Genomic DNA, 18371 nt, shown 5'->3' with positions numbered 1-18371 from the left:
ATGGAAATGTAATAAATACATGCTGTTGGTGTATAAGCCCTAATTTTGTGGTCTCAGATATTGTAGAACTTGTGCTATTTCATACATCTGTTTCTGTAGTTACTGTCAGCAAATTAACTTATGTCAGTAAAAATCATATTCATCGATTGAAGTAAAAAAAACAGGACAAAAGGACAAAAAAAGACAAAGCCATCGTTCTCGATATTATGCTTTTATTGAAGTTGCTGTTGGAGCGCATGCTTTTTACAAACATCTTTGCAATATAGTTTTCCACTTAACTTATTGACTAATAAATATTTCCAGTTACAGTTCTAAATTGTTAAATTAGATTTCATTTAAATACACAAAATAAAGTTAGTATTTTGATCTTTTCTGATCTTATTACAAGCATTGTCAACTTGTGCGTGTGTGAAGCATTCCACTTCCAAAGATGAAATGCTTCATGAGCAGCTCTTGCTTTTTTTTTTTTATTCTGTGGAAGAAAAAAAGTAAAGAATTTATACAAACAATATATGTGCAGGAACATAAAATAATAAACACCAACTCCTGCCTCAACGCTTACCTTTAACAATAACTTTCGTTGAACATTCGGCCTTGCCCAAAGCGTTAACAGCAACAACTTTGTATTCACCGCTGTCTATTGGGCGCACTCTCATAATATACATGGAACACACTCCGTGTGCGTTGGTGACGTAGTAGTTCTTGTCTGAGTCGATGGAAACGTCATTTAGGTACCACGATACGTTGGGCGTTGGGCATCCTCGGACGGCACACGTCATGTAGACTTGATAACCTTTTGGTGGGGTGTGGACTTTCAAGGGGACTAAAATAGATGGAGGTCTCTCGAAACAGACCACCTTTGAGTTCAACCCATTTGAACTGAGTGGAACTTATAGTAGATATAGAAAAGGAAACACACTCGGTTAGCTTTTAAAGAAACATGGTTAAAATGACAAAGATTCAGACTTTAATTAAGAAACGTGGGATGAAAGATATTGAGAATGGGACCTAAAAGAAAGCAGAATGTTAGAGAACCAAATTTTTTTTTTATTCCGTGTGCCTTTCGAATATTTAGTTGAAAATATCCAAATATATCATGTCGAAAACTATCTACACTTTGTCACATTTATTATGACCTTCTCCAATCATACTGACGACGCTCACACAATGCCAATGGCTGCAGCCTTGGAGAGATTGTAAAGCAAAGTCCATTTGAGATGGAGGAGCTTCACAAAGACGGGACTTAAGGCAAGAGTCAATACACACAATGGATGTGTCCAGGAAATGGACTACAAGTGTTGCACCGGTGGCAACAAGCCACTCATGATCCAGAGGCAACGTAAGAAGCACCTTTTGACCACTTAAAAGTCAAAAGCCATCTTTTTAGATAAAAGTCGATGTTTCATTTCTGTTGAAAATCAAAGTTCCGGAGTGTGGGAGGAAGAGTGTGGTGCTTCAGAATCCAAGCTGCTACAATCTGTTTTTATCAAGTAGAGAGAGAACACAGCCATCTGCAAGATGATTTTCAAGCACTTCATTCTTCTGTTTGCTAAAGGTTTTTTTTGAAGGTATTGCTTTTTTTCTTTTTCAGCATCACTTGCCTGGGTTTACTTAGAAATTGCTTGCTGACCATATTATTACAGTTTGATTGGCTCGCCAACTCGCTTGACCTGAGCACTGTGGAGAATCCAGAGCCTGTTATTAACAGGAATATGGAAGTTGTCAAGCCAACAATAAAGATGATCTCAAGGCCAATCAATGCAACCTGGCTTTCTATTATACCTCAGCAGTTCTACTGATCCTCTCTCTCTGCATTCCTGCATTGATGCAGTTATTATTGTAAAAATGGTATTGACCAAATAGTCACTAAATTAAGATCCTGCTAAATATTTAAATATAACATAACTTAAACATGCATCGGTTTCCCAGTCTCCTGAAGAAAAAAGGTTTTTCGCGATACTTTTTACTCTGTAAAAATGTAGGGCAAGGTGTGAATATAGTATATACAATATAATTGTTTGAAATAACAAGGTTTGGTGTAATGCTGAATCGTTCAGAATATTATTAGTGCTTATGTTGGATATCATATTTAAATATGAAACTCTTTACAGAATGTGGGTTTGATACAAAGTAAAAAAAAAACCTTGTTTGGCAAAAAAACATACAGTGTACACAGACTAATTTGTTAGCAGTATAAAGTGTTGATGGGCAAACACAACTAACTCACCTTTGTTGCAGTTGAACCCCCATGTCGGTGACCGAGCTGGCTCTGAAAGACCCACATCGTTTTTGGCGTAGACTTTAAAATGGTACTCTGTCCCAGAATTGATGTTGTTTGCTGTGTATGTGGTAGTGAAAAGTCGATCTGCCACGGTCTTCCAGACTCTGTTGTTAGAGTCATATTGAGAAACCACATAGTACACACGGTCATCAAGCTCCTGGTCTGGAGAGTGACTCCACGATACCACCACTTTTCCTTGGACTGTTTGCTCTAACGTCACTGGCCCTGGAGTCTTGGGTTCATCTAGCAGAAATATGGTGAATTTAGATTATTTAAAAAAAAAAAAAAATGGATTTTCTCAGTATTGTATGAGTATTTCAGTCATAACCTTATACACATCATAAAGACAGCCTTATATTATGTTTGACATTGGGTGGCCAATATCCTGATATATTTGTGCCATAAATTTTTTTATTGCATTCTGAGTATGGCTGCTGTTTTATTAATGGGTTAATTCATTAGTCTTGGTATGGTGGTAGAACATCTTCCAGTGGTCAAGATGGCAGTTTCATGCACTTATCTGCATACCCATGTCCTCAAGCGTTCGGAGCAAAAATACTGAAAACCAGGTTGCCAAAATGGTGTGCGAGCACTATTCATGGTGTGTGTATGAATGCACGTTTGTGTGAGTGAATAATGAATGTGAAGCATCGTTTCCATTTATCATAGCATAGCTGTAGTCATTTAAAGATGTGATGATGATGAAGCTAACCCACATAATCATTTCCAAAAATCTATGCTTTTGGTAGTTTCAGTGCAAATAAAAAGTTGTTCCCATAACAATATTTGTTTTCGCACTGTTCATAATGTAAAACTCTGCTACTTGTCCTTACCTGTGACTCTAACCTCAATGTCGAAGGAAGCCTCACCAACAGAGTTTTTAGCCTTGATGGTATAGATGGCTGAGTCTGAGCGCTTTGATGAGGGAATAACAAGCTGAGACATTCCCTCAGTATTGATGACGCTAATCCATGGGGAGATTGGTTCATCGTCCTTCAGCCAGGTGATGGTGGGAGGAGGTTCAGCCTGCAAAAAAAATACATGAAATCCTATCCAACCTTTTATTTCTGACCTTAACAAGATGAGAATGAAAGACTAAACTACAAAGTGGAGAATGTGTTTAGGGTTTAAAAAAAAAAGAAAAAAAAAAAAAAGAAAAGTGTATTTGCATACAAAGCTGATTTCAAGTTCATTCGTACCTCATAGCAAATTTTAACACGGGCAGAGTTTCCCGCTCTGACAACAATGAAGTCCTCGGGGTCCTTAAAACAAGGTCTCACTAGGCAGAAAACACACATGCATCCAATTCAGCCAGGAAGAAACACTGCTGTGGATAACAAAGTTAAACTATTAATATTCACAGTCAAGGAAGTCATCACTTACTGTTGGGATTCTTTGCACACACCATTGCGGATGGAGGGCTCAGATCTCCAGCTCCCGACTCATTGATTGCTGAAACCCTGAACTCGTACTCGGATCCCTCAGTGACGTCTCTCACTGCGTATTTCACATCTGAAAAGTGGATCAACGTCAGGGTAAAAATGGAGCGAATCTCAAAGTCTCCTTCAGTAGAAACATAAATACATGCATTTATTTGGACAAACCTTCAATTGGTTCATTAAGACCATTTAAGGCCATCCACTGATTTGTGTCCTTCTTTCGCTTTTCCAACTGATAGCCAAGGATTGGTACTCCTCTGTCGTCCTCCGGAGGGGTCCAGGTCAAATTGATGCAGGTCTTTGAAGCGCTTACCACTGTGGGGGCACCAGGTGGACCAGCGAGAACTAGGGAATGACAAGTAGCCTTAATTAATAAGTGGAGTTCACCATTAATAATTAAGGAGTCATTAAAGATTATGAATAAATTATGCCCATCCACATGTTATCACTATGGGCAACTGCAAACAACTTCTCTTGGAGCTAAAGCAACAGAAATCTGTTACAGAAATGATGATAGGCGAATGTCATATGGTGGCTAAATAACAGCTGTGATAAACAGTTTGAATCAATCACAAAATCTATCCAAAGGCATTCTCATTTGTGATAACCTTGGGAAGATTTATATGGGACTTGCTTTGGAATGTGAAATGAAACTTCCTTTTTGTGTTTTTTTTTACACTCACTCATTATCCCAGCCATAATGCTATCAGCAGTCTCCAGGGCGTCGCTGATGCCCTCAGGGTTTTCGGCATAGACGCGGTAGCTGTATTTCTTTCCATGAGTCACATTCCTGTCTCTGAAAGAGGTTTTGTCAGCCGAGACGTCTCCAAGCTTTGTCCACAGGCACTGTCCGGCCTGCTGTCGCTCTATAATGTAGTTGGTGACAGCAGAGCCACCGTCGTCTTTAGGAGGGTTCCACTTAATCTCAATCACAGATGAGGTGGTTTCAACAACCTCCACTGGACCCTCCGGTGGTCCGGGTCGATCTGTTACAGGTGAAAAAGTTTAAATGTAGTGTTGTACAGTAGAGTATGTTGCACAGACCCCTGAGGTTTCATCACTTTGGATCAGTATTTCTCACTGTTCTCATTAGTGTTCCCTGTGTTTCCATACCAAGCACAATAAGCTGCGATGTGGCTTCGACAGCCCCAAATGGGTTTTTGAGTTGGATCTTTATTTCCCCTGCATCTGTCCTCAGGCAGTCTCTGAGCAGCAGCCGGCTGTGGTTGGGCTCCCGAACAATCTTGACTCCTCCTCCATCTTTGATCTCTGTGCCGTTCTTAAACCAGCTGACCACCAAAGACTCCTGAGGAGGGAAGGGCATCTTGAAAGCCGCGTTCTGACCAACTCTCACGACCACTGGTTTGGAGAACTTGTGAAGGTCATCCGGGTCAAACTCTGGTACGTCTGTGAAACACAATACTGAAATTATGTAACTCTTATGTAAACAAAGCACTTTTTCAGAGAACAGGAAGTAAAGTTTACCTCCAACTGTGACCTTCCCTTGTGTACTAAGTTCCCCTGATGTAAATTTATAAACTCCGGAGTGGTCATCATGGCAGCTTTGAATCGATAGCTTGTGAGTAGTTCCATCTTTGGTTATGGATATCCCAGCACCCGAATTGATCTGTTCAATGTTAAAAAAAACAACACATGGGATTAGAGCTGTTTAAAGCTAAAGTTGAAAGAAAGAAAATAAACTTCACAACATTGCCAGGCTATACACTTAGATAATAATGTCAACACTGTAGAAACAGGAAGTTGTTTTCCCCAACATCCATTGGGCACGAGTAACTCTCAAATTCTTTGTAATATTGTCATTCAGTGTGATTGTAGTTGGCAAATATTTTCTGTACCTCCTCTCCATCTTTGAACCATTTGCCTTCACAGTCCACATTCATTTTCACTGCTAACTCAGCCGGACTTCCACGAAGAGCGTAAATATCAGACAGTCCACAGGTTATAGTCGGGTCTTGAAAACATGAAAACTTAGAGTTAAAATCCAGTTGGAATGTTGATTTGAGGCTACATTCTCTTTTACACTAAACAATAAACATATGCATACATGACTACATGCTTACTGTTATGCATTAGTGTGTCACGAGTCAAATATTTAAAACCACACTTTTTATTTCAGTAACATCCCATTACTATTAATTGTTGTAATAACAAAAACCTCTTATAAAATATTTATGTGCTGAGGTTGCAGTATCTTTGAAACTTGGCAGACATTGTCAACAAAAACCCAGTGGGCTCACGCAATACTTTTAAGAAATAGTTGTACACTTTTGTACTCGGCATATGAATTCCCCGTGCTGGTTATGAAGAACTGTTTTACTTGTTGTTATTGTTGTTGTTGTTGTAAATTGGTATTCCTTTTTGACATGAAGACAAACTTGATAAATTTATTGTTTTTAAGAAGTTACAAAGAACACAACAGATTCATACAGATACATACCCAAAATACACTCCGGAATAAATTAAGTTATTGTGTTAATTTCTGAATTAACATATATTACCCAAAGCACTGCAACATTAGTGTGTATTACATGTTACTGCAGTGGTTTTCATCGTTTAGTTTCTGATTTACCAGCTTGAGGTTCAGGAAGTGGCTGATCAAGCGTTTCAACCTCCTTGACTTCCTCTGGCAGGGGGTCTAATGGCAATAACCACAGCGTATAATTCAACCTTTCTTCAGTAAAATACGCCCTTAGCATTATATGCTTTATTATTTTCCTTCTTTTTCTTACCACTTTCCTTTTCTGGTGGTGTTTTGTCCTTTTTTGCTGGTGGTGTTTTGTCTGGATGTGAATAAAGATAGTACGGAAACAGTTTAGATTTTTGTTATTTAATATTCTGTGTTTTCGATGAAAATATTGACTTGTGGCTCTTGTTTTGATGATGGATGTGGATCAAGGTCATTTGTCTCTTGGTATGTTTTAGCAGTTTTTAGCAGGACTGTTTACATATTTTTTTCCCAAAGCATACCTTAGTGTCCCATGTTTCCCTTTTTAAGTTTTAATAGAAAAAAAATCAATAAACATATTTCAACTTGAAGGCAGAAAGGTCTAGCATTTAAAAGTTAATTTGAAGTGATAAATTGATATTGCACTGATTATAAAAGTAATGAAGCCATTTTTATTTCTTTATTTTTAGTGAGTGGTCAGTTATGATTCCATTGACCTGTTTAAGAAATTAACACAATTTATAGCTTGTATGAGTTCACGCTTCAGAATGAACTACGACAGCAGCTAAATGTTAAACTGAGTTTAGGTTTGCCAAGATTTGACTAGTATATAAATGCCAACAGTCAAAGTGACTAATGGCATTTGCCAACTATTGTTATTGTGACTGTAATTACGTTTAGGGTACAATTCAGTGCAACTTTCTAATTGATCTGGAGGTAGGTGACAGCATTTCAGACTCGAGCCCATCACTGCACAGCAGCGAATGAACCAGCTGATGAAAGTTTGTATTAGAATATCTACTGGTAAAAGGAGATTTTCAGTCACATGGTGAGCTGACTGCACAACACATTATCATAAAAAGCATTGATAAAAGCGTATATGTGAAGGCTTTTAATGAAACCAAAAGCTTTGGTTTGATTTGGATAAACAGGCTTCTCATGGTATCTTACCTGTGCTTTCCGCCACTGGTGGATCTGGAACCGCTGATGCTGGTTCACTCTCTAGTTCTGGGTAAAAAAAAAGAAGTAATAATTAGAAGTCTTTAGTGTCACTGATGGTCCTGCTTTGAACTCTGTTCAATTTCAGAGAGTATGAATTCACATGTGATTCAGGAGGTCTTACTCGGTGTGGGGGGTTCTTCAGGCTTTGGTGCAGCAGGTGATGTGGATGCCGGCAGTGGTGGGGATGCAGGTGGCGGTGCTGCTTCTTTTGCTGCTTTAATTAGCTCTTTCTTCTCCTCTCTGATCTTCTCTAATTTGGTTTGTTGCTCCTGGGCGATTTTTGTCAAGTCGACTCCAGCCCCTCCCGCTCTTGTTGTCTTTCGTGCAGCTTTTTTGCCCTTTTGTGCATCTTTATCAGCTGAATCAGGAAAAGCAGTGACTCATAAATACATTTAATAGTAAATATGATCATGGAAATATAATAGAAATATTTTGCCATGTTCATTTTTTTATTTTTTATTTCTTACCTTCAACAACAAGCCATGCATTGCAAGACTTGATCCCTGCACAGGCAGAATAAATTCCCTTGTCTACAATCATACAGTCTTTGACAACCAGCCTGTGGATCAGCTTGTCTTCTGAAACCTCAATGTCAAATTTTTCTCCTTGTTCAAGTGGCAAATTCTTGCCAAACCACAATATCTTGGAAAAGGGGTTTGACAGGACACATTCGAATACGGCGTCCTCTCTCTCTTTTGCCTTCACTTCCTGAATTTTCACCAAGAAGTCCACCATAGGAACTGCAAAAAAGGATAACTTAGTATGTGTTTAAAAAAAAAACAAACATCTGTTCATATGGTTCATGTTTAATGTGCAAATATCAAATTACTGACTTTTAAACTCGGTGGAAAACATATTGACATCTTCTACGTCCAACTGGTACAGTCCAGCATCATCTGGCATGAGGTCTCTCACACTGAAAATATACTTTCGTCCAACTTGTTTAAGGCTGTGTTTCATCTTATCCCCCAGCTCTTTTGTGTAGGGAATCATTTCACCGTCCTGTTGATGAAATGTTCAATATGATTTCCTTTGGGACAATTAAAATTGTACGATTACAGGAAAATCTCAATATTTTTAAAGTCAAAGCCTTAGCTGTATATATAAGGGATGCGCTGCAGATTATACCAAAAAGATAAGTTGCCTCAGAGGTATTCGTTTACCAGCCAGTGAGCACAGGGTCCATCCCATCTGTCTGTATAATTTAAGGTGGAAATATCTTGATATGTGTTTGCAAGTACTGCCTGGATTGAATTTAAATTGGCTCTTGCATCGCATGGTTTCCGTACGATGACCAATTATTCAGATTTTGTATTTAATTTTTCATACAAACCTTGTACAAAAATATAGAGTGGCTCTGGTCAAGGAGGTCCATATCAATCTCAAAGGATGCAGTATCATCTGCATTGACCTGGATATGTTTCAGGTTGGACATATTTTTGACAAACTGGCATAAAGAAAGAATGAAAGATAGAGAGGAATCAATATTGCATTCATTTGACATTGCGTGGCATTTAACTCATTCGATGTAAATGGTCATTGTCAACATCAAGCATCATAAAGGGGGGAAAAAGCGATCATGTGCACAGACCTCTGCTTGTTCCTCCTCTCTCACTTTCTTCATTTCATTCAGCTTCTTTAACATCCAACGGAAGTCCGTTATACCATACTCTGCACAGATTTTCTCGTAGTCCTTTTTGTCAGCGCTTATTAAAAGCTCCCAAAACTTTTCGTCTACTTCCCCTTCTTTTCTCTCAGGTTCTTCAGCTTTTGGACGAACCTTGCTATAAGTTGAAAGACAGTGCAGCCGGTTATACGGTGTCACTGATGGAAAGATGACTCATGACCATCATTGCAGTACCTTCTCCTTTTTAGAACCTTCTTAAAATTCCCATCGATGGTTTCAGCTGCTGGTTGCTGAGCTTTATTTTTTTTGTAACCAACTGGAAGTGTAAGAGGATATTCACATCATTAAAATAACATATGAAATGAAGCTGGGACCTCTTTGGTGATTAATAATAACTACAATGTACTGTTACTGAGGTCCTAAATGTCAAATTTAGATCCAAGTTTAATTAACAAGAAAAACATTTGGCAAAATTCATATCACTTACACTCGGTAACAGACAGATTTAACAAATTCATTACATACATGCATTTGTCATTAGCGGTCCTTACCTTCAATAACATTCAAAACAACTGTGACCATAGCTTGTCCAAATTCATTTGTTGCAAAGCATTTGTAGGTATCTGCTTGATCTGGCATCACATTTGGCATCTGGAAGATATAAGACACGCTAAATATAATGGACACGGTCTATCAACACCACCTGCGACTTTCCAAATAGTTACTTCATTTCAGGTGGATGTTTTAGTAAGCATAGTAATATAAAAGCGGACCTTATTGTTGTTGAGATTTACACAACCCCCATTTTATACATTTTTTGCATTTCAAGGTTTTGAACATCCTACCAATTTTGTATGTCATTTTGTATGTGATTTAATTTTAGTTTAATTAACTACCACTCATTTATTTTTAAATTACTCACTATAAATATGAATTTAAATTAAACTTGCACATATATATATATTTTTTTTTTTAAAAGAACTACTTCCCGCTTTAAAGTTATCTTTAACTGCAGCTTCAATAAAATCAAGTATCACTCCTTTGGAAACATTTCTAAATACTAAACATTATGGGAAATTTGCATATTTTTCAATTATGTTGAATTTATTTGAAATGCTCTGTAAAAGTTACAAATTCTGCTCGACTGATTTGGCGCAACGTTTTTTAATGCACCATGGCTGACTCAGTGGGTGGACTTTACAGAATGGACATTCTGATCTCTTCTCAGCATCAGTAAAAGTATTTGACCAGTAAGCCGATATGTCCAAAGACTAACTGACCTTGATGTAATCAAATACCTCCTACTTCAGCCCCCCTCTTTCTATTTATCTTCTTATTTCTGTCTGCTATTTTTACACATCCTTTACATCAGCATGTTGCTGTATAGCATCACTGTGATTTGATAGTCCCTATCACTTGCCTCAAATGTGTGCTCATTGGAGTTGGGATCATATTTGGCCTGGTATCTCGAGGTATCCGACACTTCTCCATTATTTCTGCTCCATGTTACGTCCGGCTTTGGATCTCCAGTAACGATGGCTTTAAAAAAAGCAAACTTTCCTGTAAAAAAAAAAAAAGAAATAGTTTAGCCTTATAAATATACAATTCCAGTTATTCAATGAGTATGCATGCATCGTATACATTGAAACTTGCACTTTGAAGCTATTGTATGCTCTATACTGTATCTGACAGATTTTGGTGTTGAAGGGCAGTGCTCCTTCCTGACCTTGTGCAAAATGCAGGGATATGATTTATTATGCTGAATCACCTGAACTCTTCCTTGAAATATTTTCAATATAAATGTTTAAAGCGATTCCTCCACTGTAAGTCATACCCTCTTGGATGGTCAAAGCAATCGGCTTGCGGGTGAAGTCTGGGTGGCTCTTCCCTTCCGGCAGCATCTCGATAAACTGTGTAATCATCACCCCGGGGACCTTAGATTTTTTCTTGATCCCCACTGTTGGCATTGGAAAATGAAATGTCAGTGACGATACTTTTGACACCTTAAACCAGAAAAACAATGAAATATGGGGCCATGATAATATTCAACCTTCAAAATCTGCTCTTTTATTGTCAAATCATCACCCCATGAACCATGCTGAAAACACATTCTAATACTTGAGGTATTAGAATGTAAATGTTACTCAGTTCATCATCACTCTGACGTGTGTGCGTGTGTGCGTGTGCGTGTGTGCATGTGCGTGTGTGTGTGTGTGTGTGAAATTTACATTTCAATTCCACTTCCTTTTAACCTCTTCCATATGAATCCATGCCTGAAATTCATCTTGAGAACAGATATGTAGTGATGCACCTACATATCCACACACAAAATATATGTGCGCCCATACCGTATATTAATAAACCCATCGCATATCACTTCTTCATGCCTTCGTGAGAAATTGATAGGAAAAGAGACAGCTGATGACGGCTTTTCCGTTGTCCCCTAAGCCTACCTTCTTTACCATTGCAAATCTCTTCTTCGGGACCTGATAACGCACACGTTAAAGAGCATATACAGCACATATCAGCACGGTATTGGAATTGGATTACAGACCAGATTTTACAATTGAATGGAATGAAAATAAAGCATATATGTTAGCATCCGCAGGTGGACTGATTGGTGGTGTGCCAGATGAGTCAAGCACTTAAAATTAGCATTTACTTCTTTCTTCATATTGGCATATAGTAGATTAATATGGTATTATTTCATGTTCTGATCCCTATTCATAGATGATTATAAATATGGGATTCTGCCAGTGATTAGTTTTGTCTCAATAGCAGCAAATAAGCCGCTGAGTTATCAAGACACATGGAAATTATTAGAATATCTACTAATCTGTTTGGTTCACAATCCCTCTGGTTATTGTCACATGTTCTGTGTTTATAGGATGAGACGTTGAGAACAAATCGTGGTTGGATGCTTTTGTTCCTCCGAAGGAAATTGGATCACACTTTATTCCTTTACCTTGCCCAGTGCCGGTCCCTTCTGTCACTTTTGATCTTCGAAACATCTTGGATCCTTTGATTCCTCGATGGCTTCAACAAGACTCCACCAACTGCTAAAGACAAGAGAGGACATTTAAGCACAGTCGGAGCAGAAGCAACCACAAGAGATTTATTCTTCCAGGATACAGTTAATAATTAATGATAAGTGCTTTCAAGTGTTTCTCTGAAATTAGTCTACAGTATCGCTGAAGAAAGTTTGTTTAGAAATTCACTTGAGATCAGAGAGTTTAAAAAGTTCAAGAAGTTGCATTTATTCAGTTTTTTCTTCATTTTCAATTCTTTTAATATTTGTAGGTATTTTGGTATTTTCACTTGAGTTGAATGCAATATCCTAAATCAAATATTCTCATTATCAAAATACTCTTTTCCCTGTCAAATGTTACTTGATACACTTGTTTAATAGCAGAGTTTACACTGGCACTTCTGTTTTTTTTTTTTTTTTTAATTATCAGCTTGAACAAGCATTGTAAACAGTGTAGGATTTCATATGAACATTATGATGTAATTTCTCACCAGGCTCAGGAGTTGTGCTTGCCACTTAAGCTGCAGCGTGCTGGCATGCGGTTCAAATGAGCATATGCTTATCAAATTAAAATTTTTTATGATCTGTCAGTTCCATTCACAGCAGGGATCTCTCCTCATGTGTGGCAATCTTTCATTACCCACACGGTTGCTAAACTTGTAATGACAAATGTCGCCTCTCTCAAATAGCCGAAACATTAGTTGTAATGGATTCTGTGCTACCGAGGCTTAAAGGGATTTGCACATTAACAAGTATCTGTATTTAATAATGATCAATAAACATGATTGTGTGGATTCATTTCTTGTGCTCTGAATCTTGTAAAGCTCTCGGCTAAAAAGTAAGAAAGTCAAGAAATGTATATAAATGTTTATTTTTTTTTGGGGGGGGGGGCTTTTATCTAAAACTCTGGCACTGGTTATCAGGTATCGACTTCTTTGAAGCTTAGAAACACATTGTTAACCCTTGGGATGTAAACAGAGACAGAAATATCCTCTCAAGGCACCTTTGACAGCAATTTGATCTCTTCTTTCTGTGAAGGGTTTGCTGTTAACACGGAATAGTTACTTGTGTAGAAACCTTCCCGCCATGTGCAACAGGTCAACTCCTAAAAGTGAGATAGTTGTGAATAACTTTTACCTTCATCCATAAGGACTGTGTTTTTGAAATAAATAAATCTCGGAAGTTATTTTAAGGTTTGATCTGATTGATCTGGACAGTTACAGTAAGAAAACCCTCAAAACTAGATTAAAGCTGAGTAAATTACTTTAAATCTGTCTTACTTCATTGCACAGTGCATTCACATTTCAATCAGTTTAAAACAAAATGTGTTCAATGGATGAAAGTACTTATTAATATCTGAAAACAATTTAGTTTTGCTGCAAAAACCTCTGATCATTTCTGTTTTGATACCAGTTGGTTTTTGCATTTCTTTGGGAAATGGAAAACAACAGCATTTTACATGATAATGATGATAATTTTAAGATTGGGTTCCTTAACCGACTTGCCACTTGACCAACTTAAACCTTTAACACTCTGGTGAGATCATTTCTCTTGTCATTCCAAACCAGCCGGCTAAACTGACAGCTGAGTGACACCATGGCTCATGTAGGTCTTTATGTTCAACTGTTAAAAACTGATTTCAGCAGCACAACAGAGGTAACGCGATGAATCTGACCGGGTAGACTGCCAGCAGTTACATTGGGCTGTAAAGCTCCTTATCTCGAGTTGAAGCGAAAAAAACATCAACAAACAAACACATCAGAGATGGCCTCACTGCATGATTGACCTCTCAAAATGTCTTCTCTACTGCTGATAAATTGCACATGTAAGTTATATTTCAGATGCATTTGACAGCTCACGTACAGTATTTGCACAAACTTGGCCCCACCCTAAACCGGCGCGTGATATTCTCGGGTTTCAGTGCTTCACGGCTGCTGGAAGAAAATCCGATTGTCATATGATAGGTCACATGTCTCGTAAACCTGTGAACATCCCACCTCGAACATCTTAATATGCTAATAAATCACTGCTGACATCGTAAGCCAGAATACCACCAAACTTTCACGATGTACAAAGTATAAGCACTACAGATTGACCTTTTCATCGTAATTGCATTAAATTGTTGTGGGATGTTTTTTTTTTTTTTTTTTTGTATTTTAAAGTGCACTGTACACTATAACAGTAAAAGTGAGACCTTAAATACATTATAGCTATACTTGGGTCACTCATGACGAGCCTTTCACATAGCGTTTCAACTGCTTTCTGTTGACACATGCTCTTACAAGAAATTCATTTTTACTCGCGTCCTAGAATCGCTAGGCACACTCATGAACTTTTTAAAGACTTTTTAAAATTTGTTCTGTTTACTTAGCTTCTGACATGGTCCAAACGCCACAGCTTTCCGACAGCAGGAAGGCTGTAGGAAGGCGTTTTTATGGGTTTCACGTAGCCTGTGCCACATGTTGAATGTTGCTGTTTATGCCACCAGCTGCTTCTTCTATGACCAGCGCTGAAATACAGCACGGGACCAAGCACGCCATAAACATGATTAAAAGCAAGACACTTCTAAGGGCATGTTCAGAAAACATGTGACTATCTCCGGAGGTGACATAGACCCTAGCATGTGTATTTGAGTATTGCTTAATTTGGAGGTACGTGGTGTTAGTTATGGCAAGATTTTATAATTTTATAATCATTTTCAGGAGACTTTTAAATAGTTATTAGTTATAGTTAAGTTTGAAGCTTCTCTTGAAAAAGAATTTGTCACAAATTAACTTGTCACCCGGTGGTTTGATATCTTAAAGACTTTGGTAAAAGTATTAATTTTTTTTCATCTACCTTCTTAAAAGTGCACTTGTATAAACTAGAATGAATGCAAACAAGCTGAATTGAACTGTTAGAAGAATGAAAAGCTAGTTTGTGGGATGCCATTCAGGCAAAAGGCAATTTAAATCGCCTTCCAGCTTCATAGATATGCATCACTAGAAGTCACTATTGCAGCTCAAAGGCTGCATTTACATACATTAGCATTTCTAAGCTTTGGAAAAGGACTCAAGTCGTTGCCTCTTAAGCCCCTAATTGAATTGGTGCAAAACTTCAGCCTACCAATTTCAAATTAAAAAGAAATGTGCATTCGAGTAAACATGAGTGTAATCAGGAAATCATTGTGCTGCACACTAATGGTGGCAGACAACAAAACGACTTTGCCGAGCACTTTTAGCAGTTTAGTTGTGTTTATGGGCAACCGCTTGCCACAGTTTACCACATCAACCCAGTGTTATGTTTGGACTGCATGTTCAGTGTGAATCTGGTCCAGGGTTGAGTGTTAAACATCTCTCAATACTTAACACCTCTGTGTTGCACTGCTGCTGCATGTGAAGTGAAGGATGTACTCACCTCAGTACTGGTGATCCTCTTCAGCGGCGCTGCTTCTCAGTCTGACGTTTGTGTGTGTTGCCTCCCTGCTCTTCAGGCTGTTAAATCCCCAGAGGAATGCCAGTGACTCTGCGGGAAGCTCCCATGTTGTCACACGTGGCGGTTGCCAAGAAAGGGGATTGCTTTTTTGTTTTTAGCATAAATCACAACCTCGAGAAAAGGGTGGGGGTTTTGGGGCGGGGGGCTGACACACACCTCCGCCTCAGGCTGGGATGACCGTAACTTTGCCTTGTTTGACTTGTTGTATGGTTTAAGTTGAGGACTAGGACTGAGATGTGTTGGATGTCTGAGAAATGAATTGAGTCAATCACCAATATGTAAATGCACAATAGACGTCCTGCTTTAATAGTTGTGATAGTGTGTGATATTATGTTGTTTTAGTATGCACTTCTCTATTGGTATGTGCAGTTATCTGACTTTTTAGGACATGATTCTGGATGAGATGGGTTTCTCTTCAGGCTAAATGATAGCCGCTATCACATTATTTTTGTATGGATAATCTTGGGGGTTTTTTTATTTGCATTTTTAGTGATTAAAAAAATTTAATCTACTTTCAGATAGATTAGCAGTGGCAGCTTTACATAAGGATGCTAATTCACTTATGGATGAGTAATTAAGTGGAGGGTACAACCATTCTTTACAATTACCTTTACAGAAATTGTCTTTTATTTAGGAACCCTCATGAACAAAGCTGGTAAACAGTTATTTCTTACACAAGTCATGTCCAATAGGTAATAAAGCGCACTCATTTCAAGCAGCTAAAAAAAGCCTTCCTGAGCTAAGTACCAGATGCATTTTATGATGGCCTTTAAAACATATAGGCACAAAACCAACTTCTTTCCCATCCAGCTCGAGTTTGAATGTAATTTGACTTTTGAGTTTTATGAATCAAGCTTTAATAAAGGTAAAGGTGAAAGATAAAATAACACCTCGCCTGTTGATATAATCCCGTGAACATACACACGCACATATCTCACTACATGTGTCATAACTACAGGTGACAGGCTATGTATTTAATTTTGGGTTTATTGACCACATGACTGTGAGGTCTCAGTTTTATTAGCATGATGGATGAGAGCAGACGTGAGCAAACATACTCTGATGCTATGACATTTTGCTTAATAGATGTAATATAAATGAATGGAATGGAGATGAATATGCCTCAAGTTACCTGAAAAGGTTATGTTGTACAGGATAGGTTTTTTTTTTTCTTTCAGTTTGTTTTCATATAAATTTTTCTGTCAGACTTTTCAAGTAGGAAATTCTCTGAAAATGTACACTTGTTTCCCACCAAGTTACTTTCCTGCCTACGGCTAGTTTTACTTTTTCTGCGGATGAAAGCAATCTTGTTTGAACACCTAACCACACTCGGTGCATGAATCCTGATTGTTGGAAGTCAGCGTGATACAATTCTTTCTCTAGATTATTTTTCAGTAGGTACTTTTGATCTATTTTAGAGTTGCGTCAGCCCTAAATTAAAAAAAAAAAAAAGGTTAAAAAACTTTTTCTTATTTTATGAAGGAGAAATTAATGTTCGACTGAGCACGCTGACCATCACGAGGCTATTTACACACATGTTGGGAGTCATTCAGATCCTTTCTGGAGTCAGGGCTGTTTCAACCACACACAGTTATTGTGGTCTTGGCAATAACAGAGCTGTGTTCAGTTTGAGCACGATTGTGTGTGTGTGTGTGACGATATTTCAAGCCTTGTAATAAAAGTAGATGCGTGGCACAGGAACTAGAACTGTTCTCAGGCGTGGGAAGCCGATACGAGCCGCTTGATGTTCTTGTGAAGGCATTTATTGCAGGAGGTCACAAAAGTCAGAAGCTTTGAATTCTTCCATGCAGAACAATGATGAAACGAGCTAACTTTGCACAACTCGCAGCAAGATCGGCTGATTCCAACATTTAGTCAGTAAACCTGGTTCTGTTTTTCTGAAACATTCTGGGGAAATATACCACAACAACCCAATGTGATTATTGTGATAACATTTCACAGGAATTTGTTTAACTTTTTACTCAAGTTGTGGTCAATAATCTACAGCATATGTTATTTTTTGTGTCATTATTTTTAATTTGCATTTTTTTCACAAGCATTTTGTGATAAAAGCTTTTCTTCAAGGGTGAAAACATGTTTTGTCCTTTTTTTTAAAACAATTCTACTAAATACTACTGGGATGTGGTTATGAGCTTTTAAATGTCAAAGCCTCCAGTAAACCCATACTAAAGTGTTGCATGGCAATAACAAGATGATGTCACGTGGCTGACCTGATGATATTGGTGTGTCCTCGGATTTGACAGAGAGGTGTGTGGTTGTTGCGTGAAGTCATGCACATTAAATTGTGTCATTTATGACTTTCCATAAGAGTGTGCTATATAGCCCGAAAGCTTGCAAACACATGTTCGTAGTAAAAGAGAAATTTGAAGCCACATGACATTTGCAAAGCAGATAAAAAAGTAGTGCATATGGAGCCACACCATGAACATACACATACTGTGTCATCTCACAGTAAGGATCAGGGTTATGCAGAACTTTTTTTTTTTTTTAATTCAGGAAGAAAAATAATTTTAAAATAAAATGTATATGACAATAATATTTTTTCTAAGACAAAGGTTGTTTTGGATTCATATAGTTTTATATTTACAATTTTCCTTGACTGACATGCTTCAGTGATAATTGTGCCTTTGAAAATGTATACATAGAGAATCAGTGCCACTTTTTGTATATTGTTGTAGTGTGGCAGTGTATCATGAGACAAACATCTCTTAACTACTGGATGAAATGCCATGAATGTTTGTACATTCGCAGCATCCAAGGTCTCCAAACGAGGGCTCCCAATGAACTTCGTTGTCATTTTGTAAAACTCGTTA

The 18371-nt window shown here is 37.9% G+C and overlaps 1 protein-coding gene across 2 annotated transcripts; it reads right to left on the bottom strand.

Moving 5' to 3' along the window:
* Positions 1 to 215: 215 nt before the first annotated feature.
* On the bottom strand, positions 216 to 15583 carry LOC308129217 (immunoglobulin-like and fibronectin type III domain-containing protein 1). 2 transcript variants are annotated; one of them, XM_080495058.1, is made up of 23 exons: positions 15460 to 15583; positions 12001 to 12094; positions 10870 to 10992; positions 10456 to 10595; positions 9587 to 9686; positions 9270 to 9351; positions 9000 to 9192; positions 8742 to 8855; positions 8242 to 8410; positions 7876 to 8148; positions 7530 to 7766; positions 7358 to 7414; positions 5577 to 5692; positions 5206 to 5347; positions 4834 to 5127; positions 4404 to 4706; positions 3886 to 4065; positions 3665 to 3793; positions 3481 to 3560; positions 3115 to 3307; positions 2228 to 2524; positions 563 to 889; positions 216 to 472 (listed from the first exon to the last, which is right to left on the bottom strand). In XM_080495058.1, exons 2-23 carry the CDS (start codon positions 12044 to 12046, stop codon positions 468 to 470), a joined length of 3600 nt encoding a protein of 1199 aa, XP_080351184.1. In that variant the 5' UTR covers positions 12047 to 12094; positions 15460 to 15583; the 3' UTR covers positions 216 to 467. The 2 variants fall into 2 exon arrangements, with proteins under 2 accessions (XP_080351184.1, XP_080351185.1); XM_080495059.1 differs by having other exon boundaries at positions 12001 to 12091; positions 15460 to 15582.
* Between the last annotated feature and the right edge of the window lie 2788 nt (positions 15584 to 18371).

This window comes from Blennius ocellaris (genome assembly GCF_963422515.1).
Source record: "Blennius ocellaris genome assembly, chromosome: 4".
Lineage (NCBI taxonomy): Eukaryota > Metazoa > Chordata > Actinopteri > Blenniiformes > Blenniidae > Blennius > Blennius ocellaris.
This window is presented reverse-complemented; position numbering and strand designations above follow the sequence as displayed.